At 30.4% G+C, this 10,948-nt stretch overlaps 1 protein-coding gene across 4 annotated transcripts in view; it reads left to right on the top strand.

Moving 5' to 3' along the window:
* Positions 1-6,111: 6,111 nt before the first annotated feature.
* The window catches only part of LOC111612903 (follistatin-related protein 1-like), a 50,929-nt gene continuing 46,092 nt past the window's right edge, over positions 6,112-10,948 (top strand). For all 4 annotated transcript variants that reach the window (XM_023354193.1, XM_023354190.1, XM_023354189.1 and 1 more), the window contains exons 1-3: positions 6,112-6,249; positions 6,335-6,382; positions 6,470-6,491. In XM_023354193.1, the coding sequence (XP_023209961.1) occupies positions 6,247-6,249; positions 6,335-6,382; positions 6,470-6,491 (73 nt within the window). In that variant the 5' untranslated portion in view covers positions 6,112-6,246. The remainder of the gene's footprint in view (positions 6,250-6,334; positions 6,383-6,469; positions 6,492-10,948) is intronic.

Below are 10,948 nucleotides of genomic sequence, written 5' to 3'. Positions count from 1 at the left end.
CGATTCGTTAGAGGTTGAGAAACACTGTATTGTAATAACCAAATACGACGTAGATAAACCAACTTCTCGCCGTAATGCGATTCTAGAGCCAGCTATCGGTACTTGACACATTATCTCTATTTTAGAGCATAGATCAAGGACCAGTATGTCTATGGACTTTGCTACAAACGTCCGTTTTTTGCCAACCGACGGCGCACATCCGACCGGAATATAGGAATGCGTTCCGCCGGAATTTTTAAATGGATGCCGCTCGCGCGTAGAGGAATAAAATAACGCATCCTTAGGACACGTGCGACTAAATATCCAGATGGCACAAAGCGCTGATTAGTCAGTTGAATGACGTCAACCACCGAAGTACTGTATAGATTATATTTTGTGGTCGTCAGAACGAATCATGACGAAATAGATTAATTTTTTTTAGTTGTCGTAATATGGAGTGAGTATAAAGTGAAAATACAGCTGATTATTTTTTTGAACATTTAACTTCATACTTGATTTTTATGCACCTCTGAACCAAATCGTACACAATAGATCATTTTAATAGTGCGATTAGTGTTTTAAATTTACGTGCACAGATAATAAATAACAGAAAATTTATACTTTGTTACAGATATTATTCATAAAAAGTTCGAGAAAGGATGAAATTTATAATTAAGATAAGTCAGAATATTCTTTGAATTTGTCATATGCATTTAATATAGTTAGATGAAACAATAAAATTAACTAAGTTTTGTATACCTCTGAAAGAGAAATTTTCACAAATCTTGCTTAACAAATTATAAAATTTAAATGTAAAAGTTGTTGAACAATTTTGAATAAAGAATATTCTCCATAGATTACTCTTATCAGAATTTTTTTTTAATGTTTTAGTTAGAATTGACAGTTCTTTCTGTCAATAGACATTTTGTGCTTTTGAATGTCAGTTCAAAATCTGTGTTAATTAAGAAACAATACTTTTGAAATTTACAGAAATTTCATATATCCAGTTCCATCATAGATATATCTGTAAATATGTTTAATCAATTTTGTATGACCATTTTTCAAATTAAAAGTATAGAATTCTTGTACAGATTTTTTAACAATCAATAATACTGTATTTAAATTCCTTTGAATATAATAGTTATATATGTTTTAAATAAGAATTTCCATGCATTTCATCATGGAAATTGTTTATCAATATGTGTCAGGAAAAAGTAATGTTATATTTGTACTGTAATGTTTTCATAGTAAACTATTTTTTAAATCCTTTTTATTTTTTGTTAAAATAATATTACCATACTAATGAATAAGTATTTCTAGATGCCTTGCATGTGCTGTATATCTGGTTGCATAGAAAAATATATATCCAGTCTATATTTAAGTTTTCACAGGATTTCATTTGAACAGGAAACCAATGGATTAGAGCAGTGTTTTTCAACCTTCTTGAATACGCGACCCCTTTATAAGTTAAAAAAATTCTGGCGACCCCCACAAGGCCATATTAAAACTATATCAGTGATTTTAAAAACTACGTATTTAATTTCCTTTCTGTTGAGACCTAAATATCGATCGAAAAACCAATTGTACTTTAAAATAAAACGCAAAGTAGGAGCTACAAACACTTGTCTTTTTCTTTTACCCGCGACCCCCCGTGTAAGTCTTTGCGACCCCCCTGGGGGTCGCGACCCACAGGTTGAAAAACACTGGATTAGAGAATTTATAGAAAAAATAACTTATTATTTAAAATGTTTTAACAATTATGCATTAGAAAGTATGAATAATGTTTAGGTGAAAATATATATTAAATTGTTAACTAATCTGCATTTACACTTAGCATATTCTGTTCTAATATATATATAGGCCTATATACAGTATATATAACACTAAATACAAATTTCTGTAAGGTTAAAACTAATGTATTGTCTAATAAAGAATGTAAAAAAAAGAAACAACTTAATTTGCAATTTATATTTGTTGTTTTTGATTATCTATACTAATATTATAAAGAGGTAATGTTTGTAAGTATGTATGTATGTATGTAAGTTTGTTTGCAGCAGGTAATCTCCGAAACTACTTATCCGATTTCAAAAATTCTTTCACCAATATTTAGAATGGAACCTCAGGGTGGACATAGGCTGTATATCATTCCGTTAAACATTCATATAAATTAAAATATATAATCGAGGTTAAGGCTTTTATGTCCAATAGATAGCGCTACGAGTACGACGCCCTAAGTTTGCTTTTCTATGAGGCATTATGCTTTTCTGTGAAAATGAACTAAAGCAGATCATCTTCTATCTATCTATATAAATAAAAATGTAATGTTCGTTTGTTCCAACCGATTCCTTTGAAATTTTGACATAACGCTGCATTCGAATACGCACATGTTTTTATATAATATAGCCTACGTGTCGAAATTCCCCCACTGAAGGGAGATGGTTAGGATTAAGGCTGTAAAGAACTCTGCTTCTATTTATACTATTTTAGATGCGGTTTTTTTGCGTTTTTGATCGCATTTTAATAGGGTACGTCAACAGAATGTACACTAAGAAGGGATTTTTCGATATTCCCCCGCGGGGGGAGAGAGACAGGATTAAGGCTTACCGTGAAAAACTTGGCTTCTATTATACTATTTTAGATGCGGGTTTTTGCGTTTTTGATTGCGATAGGGTACGTCAAGAGAATGTACACTAAGAAGAATTTTTTCGAAAAATTTCCTCCCCACGGGGGAAGTGTTATACATTTATAACACAGGTCAACAAAAAAAATTTTTTTTGGTGCCTAGGATTTTAGAACTGATTTTAGCTATATTTGGGTCGCTGAATCCAAATATGAAATCAGTTTTTATCTATCAGCTCTACTTTTTTAGTATCAGGTCTGTAAAACTTGTACAGAACATTTACGACAGTGGAGTACTGGGAAAAGAAAAAGTNTTTTGGTGCCTAGGATTTTAGAACTGATTTTAGCTATATTTGGGTCGCTGAATCCAAATATGAAATCAGTTTTTATCTATCAGCTCTACTTTTTTAGTATCAGGTCTGTAAAACTTGTACAGAACATTTACGACAGTGGAGTACTGGGAAAAGAAAAAGTCTGAAATTTGGGGTACCGATGGTTTGGAGAGAACCCAAAAATCACTTCGGTGACTGTTATTTCTGCCTAATAAATATTAATGGAATCGTAACAATCGTAGCAAGTGGACTTATCCTGATTTAGTCTCTGCAAGACTCTCGGTCCCTCACTCGCATCATCAAGTGCCAGTTCCATCATTTCACCAGCTACCAGAGCTCTGTGAGGACGAGTATCCCTCTGATCCTAATGAAGGTGACTGTGATTAAGAGAGAATGTCATCAATTCCTCAATGTTTCAACCAGGATGAGTTAAATGACCTCACCAGAGATCTCAACATGCCAAAAGAAGCTTCTGAATTATTGGCTTCTGGGTTGAAGGAGAAAAATTTACTGGAGCAAGGAACCAAAATTACTTTTTACCGTACAAGAGAAAAGGATCTGCTACCATTCTTCTCTCAAGAAGACAATTTTGTGTTTTGTCACAAAATTAGAGGATATTTTTCAATATCCTCTAATTTTTCAATGATATATTTCAATGATAATTTCAATGATATTTCAATAATATTTCAATGATAATTTTTCAATGAAAAATATTCAATATCTTGAATATTTTTCAATGATTGGCGCCTATTTATTGACAGCTCAAAACGAAGTTTGAAATGTGTCCTTCTACACAATGGGAACAAATACGGTTCAATACCAATTGCTCACTCAACGAAAATGAAAGAAGAATATAACACCATAGCTCTGGTCTTGGAGAAGATAAAGTATCGTGAACATCAATGGGTAATTTGTGTAGACTTAGAAACCCTGGGTTAGAAACCCCCCACCACAGGATTAAAAAAGAGTGGCTTAAGAGAGAAAACATAGACGTTGGAGAAAAAAATGTCATTAACGACTCCTTAGTTGAACAAGAGAAAATCATCTTTCCTCCACTGCACATCAAGCTAGGCCTAATGAAGCAGTTTGTAAAGACTCTTGATAAGAAGGGATCATGCTTTGCATATATAGGGGAAAAAATGCCTCAGTTAAGTATAGAAAAAATTAAAGCAGGAATATTTGATGGCCCACAAATAAGACAACTCATTAACGATCTTGCCTTTGTAAATTCGATGAATGAAGCTGAGCGAAAAGCCTGGACTTCATTTGTTGCAGTTGTCAGAAATTTTCTAGGCAAACGCAAAGCTGAAAATTATGTTGAACTGGTAAACGAGATGCTTAACAGTTTCAAATTCCTTGGGTGTAATATGAGTATTAAGGTGCACTATTTACACAGTCACTTAGACCGTTTTCCTGAAAATTTAGGAGACACCAGTGAAGAACAAGGTGAAAGATTTCACCAGGATATTAAAACTATGGAGGACCGCTACCAAGGAAGATGGGATATGCATATGATGGCAGAGTTTAAAAAGGGATTGCTCCAAAATACATTCACGAAAGTCACGGAAAAGAAGCTTCCTCAATGTGTAACTGTTTAGTTTTATTGATGACTTTTTTCTCTATCTTTGTATAGAATAATATTTGCATAATATAATAATAAAAATTCCGTGTTTAGTTTTTTTTACTTGATCCATGGATTCAACTTAAGATATTGAAACATATATTTTGCTAAAATGCTATATCTTAAAAATTAGAGCTCCTAGGCAAAAACTAATGCCATATTTGAATTCAGGACATTAAATTCATATGAAATCAGCTCAAAACCACTGGGCACCAAAACCACTGTTGACTTGTGTAATAGATACATTTTGAGCCACAACAACGCGTGGCGGGGTCTGCTAATTTTATTATTGAAGTAAATGTACAAAAAAGCTTAAAAAATACAAAACAGATAAAAGTTACTTCTTGATGTTTAAAAATGTCTCAACATTAAAATCTTTGATATCACGTAACTTAATGTTAAAATTATTGCAAAATTTTCAATTAATGTCAATACACACAAGAGCTAGTGAAATTATAAATAAGTGCCTTTATCAAGTTTTAGATGAAATGTCTATAACTATTATATAATGTCTGCACGCTCTCACAACAACAACAACAATACAAAGTTTAGGCTGATCGATCAACATTTCCGATTTTAGTAGATTGACGTCATTCAGCTGACCAATCAGCGCGTTGTGCCATCTGGATATTTAGTCGCATGTCTTAGGACTACCAGATTGCCTGTGCAAAGTCGTAATCTCGTCGACAGGTTAGCAGGCTTGAGTCTTATCATGGCTGCCAAATGCCTAGATTTCTAAATTCTAAGAGAAAAATGACAAGCTTAGGCGTACACAATTTTTTTTAACGCTCAGAGCAATTGTGGACAAATTTTCACTCTTCCTAATAAAAATTAACTAAAATTGTGAAAATTAATAACATATAAATATGAGAATTTAGCCAAAAATTTTCCAAAATTTAGTGCAAAATTGGCGCGAAAGAAAACATTTTTGGGCATGGGGCAATAAAAAAAATCTGCCCACCGAGTCTTATTTATAAGTATGTGCAGTGCTATTTCTTAACGGTTATCTGCAATATATTTCAACTTGTAATGTATAAAGAACACAATAAATGCATTTTTCGAAACTGATTTGACTGGTGGATTATTTAAGTTGACAAACAAACATAACGAGTCACCATGACATAAAATTTTTAGGCTGGCGTATGCTCTGATTATTACATCCCTCTAACAAGTTAACATCACTTTAATTTCAAAATTCTCACAAGATTGACAAAATTCTAATGATAAATATTTCTCTTGTTAAATGTTAATAGTAACGCATATAGCAGAGGTGGGCAAGCGAAGAGCTTTCAGCAAGAGCCGTATGTAACTCAAAAAGAGCCACATTTGCCCATGTCTGGCACATAGTAAAAAGCAATTCCGTTGAATGTCAAACCAATTTGCTAGTGGCGACACAGTATATAAACTAACTAGCAATAAAAATTAAAGTAATATTTTTTATTGCTTATTTTTATGTTATAAATTCAAGTAAAAATAATAATTAAAATAATTTAGAAAAGAAATATTTATAAAATGAAAACAAATAAACCTTTTTTTTTTTTTTTTTTCAAACATACGTAGATGAGATTGTATCCGAGCCAAGACTGAATCAAGTAATCTTGTTGACATCCGGAGTACTATTTAAACACGTTTTTAAAATATTTTTAATTACTAAAACAGATGGATGCATAACAGATTCCTAAATAAACACTCAAAATGGTAGTTTATTACGAATACCCATTCTAAATTCTTTATTAATCTTAATTCTTTTATTATTAAAGTATGCACCTTTTTATTTCTGTAGATGAAACATATCTTAATATTATCTCTGGTATCATGTTGGATATTACAGGTAAAGATTTTTTATTAGAAGCTTTAGAATTAGAATTAATTCAAATATAATATTTCTAATTTCTGCTTTTACATTTAAACTTTTTAGGTTAAAGGAGAAAGAAAACATGGTAAATTAAATTTTTCTTTTTTTATATTTTACATACATATAATTCATGCATGTTTTTATAACAATGTGGTTATTAAATTACAAGTTAATAACCAAATAAATTGAAGTTTAAAGTCTGAGTTTTGATTGTTACATGTTCTCACACACTATAGTTTATCTTATTTTTATAATACAATAATAAACGTTTTTAAAATAATCAATTTTACATTAATACAAATAATATACTTATACATATCTTGAATTGAATGTAATATTCTGAATAAGTGAAACAGTATTTGACATACAAATATTATGTATTAAAATGGAAATAAGTTGTTTAAGGCAGAAATAAAATACCGTATTTACTTGCATATAAGACGATCTTGCATGTAGGATGAAGTGTAACTTTAAAGATTAAAATAAAGAAAATTAGATATATTAATACAATTCTAATTTTATTTTGTTTAATCACAAGTAAAATATCAAATGCATGTAACTGTGCACATTATCCTTCAAAAATTATGGGCATTTTAAACTTTAAGGAAAAATCTTGTAAAATCAGCAACATAATTTGTTCATGTAAAGCTGAACAATCAGGAACTTTTTTTGCCAATTCTTAACAGTCAAATTCACTCTCCGTCGATTACACTTATGAGTTTCTCCAAATTCATCTGTTTTCATGTGGGAATGGATTAAAACTTATGTCAGGCTTGATGATTTTGTGTGATTTTGGAATTTCAATTTGGAATTCAATTCAAAAGCTTTGCTTTTCCTATAGCTATTCATCTTTACTTCTGACAATACACAAGAACAATTCAAATGACCCAAATAAAATAGTTTTGTTTTTAAACACCAAAAGGCAAGCATCCAGTATAAAATGTGATGCGAATACATGGTTCACAAAAATTATTGCAAAAATGCAAAGAATCCTTCACTCGCACATATAAGACGACCTAGGTTTTTGAAGCAGTGAAAAATGAATAAAAATTTGTCTTATATGCAAGTAAATACAGTAATCTAAAAATAGTTTTTTTTTTAAATATTATTATTTCCTCAAGTGTGTTTGAAAAGAGTGAATGAAAAGACACATCTTGTATGTATTGTCTACTAAGGAATTTTTTTGGAAAAGTTTTTGTAAACTTAAGTTCATACTGGCTATTTTTATAAAATCTAACAATAGTTAGATATTAAGTATTGCTTGCTCTCATATATCAAAATAATAAACTGTATATAGTTTTACAATATTTTTAACCTATCAAGTGCATTAGATCAATTTGAATTTCCATTATACATTTTGAATTTCAGTTATTTACAGAAAACCGTAATCATGCCTACTTTTTGGTAGCTTCATTTTTCTCATTTTATGATGGTTACTGTAATTGTTAAAATTTGAAAAATCTTACAAAAGAGATTGCCATGTATTTTAATCATTTTGATATATTAATATTTCACCTCTTCCCACAATACACTGAAACTTTTTAAATTCTTTTTAGTACAATTAATACAGATTGCATTTATTTGCACTTATAACCTCATCCACTAAATGTTTTAGAAGTTATGTCTGTTAATATTCAGAACTTTAATGATATTTTTACTCTAACTTAATACATTTTAACTTTGACTTTGCAAAGTTAATATTTTTGTTGTTTTGTCATACTTTGTCATGTTTTTGGCAATCTTTGTTTATCGTACAATATATAATGTTCAAGTAATGAAGTATATTCTAATATACTAAAATACATTTCATTATTATTTAAACTGATTAGTCTTTCAAAATTAACTTATCCTAATCTTTATAAAAAAAATAGAATAATTTTTAAGACTACCTCAATTCTTATTGAATTGAAAATGTTTAAATTTATTTAATGTTAAAAAAGAAGAGAAAGAGAAGTTCACACAATGTAGTTTTTCTTTTCCATATATTATTTTAATCTCTGATTTAAAACTTATGTGCATAACAATATACAGTGAATCTCCATTAATGGACACTCTCCAGTAGCAGACACTTGTACTTAATGGGCATTTTTACAATCCCCAGACCCTTCAAATAGGACATCTATTATATTTACCTCTAAATAGCGGACACTCTAAATAATGGGTGTCATCGTTTATAATCAACCTTAAGAAAATGCAATGTCCCATCTTCAATATTCTGAAAGAACTAATTATATATGGAATATTTTAAAACTAAAACAAAGAATCAGTTCAAATACTCAAGTGATGAATTTTGACTGTAAGCATCAAATAAAGCAGGGGTGTCCAACCTTTTTGTTCCTCTGGGCCACATTGGAAGAAGTCATGAAGTTTTGGGCCACAAGCATAAATAATATATTTGTGACCCAATCCTTAAATATACTTGTATATTTAAGGATTAACATGTCTAGATTATAGTAATAAGTAATAGTAATAAGTATTTTTAACTTTATCACGAAAAAGGATATTTTAAAAAAGTACTTCTACAGACTTCCAATTTTTACTTAGAAATAAATAAATTCATCTATTACAAAGGAGACAAACAAAAATTTACTTGAAAAACACAAATATTTGTTTTATTTGGGTCTCTAAGTAATAAAAAATGACAAAACACCGTTTTAAAGTGCATTTTTATTTGACTAATATTATAAATAATATGTAGGCTAGAAAGTAGCCAATGTGCAAAATGATAATTTTTATGCCAAAGTAAAAAAAAGGGTAGCCAAATTTGGTGCAAAGTAGCCAAATCTTGCAATGCTGGAAAGAGTACTAAATAATGCTGGAGTTGGAACTCAAAGGATTATAGATCCAAATTTGAGAAAAGGAGAGAAAGAACAAAAGATAAAAAGTAGTGAGGAAGGTTGGAAAATTAAGGGTCAATATTTGCATATCAGAATGTCTATTTAACCTTTTTCACTACTTTTTATCTTTTGGCCTTTCTCTCCTTTACTCAAATTTTGGTCTATAATCCTTTGAGTCACAACTTCAGCTTTATTTAGTATTCCTTTGTCAAGTATTTGAAAGTATTTCCTTTCCACTCAAAAATAAAATATGTATAAAAGTTTACGTTTTGTGAAACTTCTTTTTTGAGTTTATGCCGTTGAAATAAATAAATAAACAAAAAAATAAAACAATTTGTCGGTTTTATTTACACATTTATTGGGCCACATTGGAACTTGCCTTGGCCTCATGTGGCCCACGGGCCACAGGTTGGACACCCCTGGCTTAGAACAAGCAGAGCAAACAGTGTAAAGTTTTAAAGTTTTACATTTTTATAGTAACATGTTTGCATGTTAAGATCAAATTAAAATGAAAAATTTAATGGTATGAATCTTTGCTAAATAAATTACACTAATCTTATGATTTCAGTAATTCTAAGTTGATAAATATTAACATTTGGGATATAAGCGGTTAAATGAAGGATTGAATTGGATGGTGATAGTGGCACCTTTGATTTTGTATCTCAGCATTTTTATTCTATCATTGTTACAATAAACTTTGTTGAGCTGCTGAATGAAGGAACCATGATACCAATGATATATTGCCATGCTTTTAACCAGTGCAGATTTCTTATGTGTGTCCTCCTTATATCATGCTACAGCCAGAGGAAAAAATGCACAAACCTACTCTATAAAAGGAACAAAATAGTCTATCAACTCCTTAGCAACAAGAATAAGCAAAATGACTATAGGATGCTAGGAGTTTGTAAGATGCTTTTGATAGAAAATTTAACATACAAAGGGAGTACACAGGTGCCATATCTTGCTTACCCTCAGCATGACTATATGAGCACAAAATGGACATCAGGAAGGAGTTATGCACCACTGTATTATCTTCTAATGCCACAGATCCAAGGCAGGGAGTACTAAAGAATGAAGCCTCTGTAATATGTCCTACAAGACAGAGCAGCTTTTTAAAGCCCTGAGAGCAGCTGGAAATTGATTTATTCCATAGAAAAAATGACAGATACATTAACTTTAAACATAGAGAAATAAAATCTCACAGTATGGAAATCCATTTTTGAGCTGAAATTCATGTTGAGCTTTATTTTTATTTTATATGGCATGTTTGCTCTTTTATTTTTTTCATCTGTTTTGCTTTTCTAACATAGGTTTGCATATTTAAAATGGTGAATGTTTTATTCAAAATATGAAATACTAGCTGTTACTCGCTGCTTTTGCACGCAAACCCCATTTATATTCAGTATTTCTACAACCATAGTAATTGTTATATAACACCTACTGCTGAGAATGATGAGAATTGCCGAGAATCAAACGAACTATTTTCAATTTGATCAATTTTCTGGAACGTTTACAATTGTTCTATAATCGAACCAATATGCAATAAAAAATTTGAATTTAAAATGGTTCGAACAATTTTAAAATTGAAATAGATAAAAATATTTATAACAATGTCTGAAATGTTATTAATTTAATACACCTAAGTACTTGATGAAGACTAAATCCTTTCCTGCCTGCGGGGGAATTTCAAAAAATCCCTTCTTAG

This window comes from Centruroides sculpturatus, unplaced genomic scaffold, assembly GCF_000671375.1.
Source record: "Centruroides sculpturatus isolate CEXI.00-Female unplaced genomic scaffold, Cexi_2.0 scaffold1575, whole genome shotgun sequence".
In the NCBI taxonomy this organism is placed as follows: Eukaryota; Metazoa; Arthropoda; class Arachnida; order Scorpiones; family Buthidae; genus Centruroides; species Centruroides sculpturatus.
This window is presented reverse-complemented; position numbering and strand designations above follow the sequence as displayed.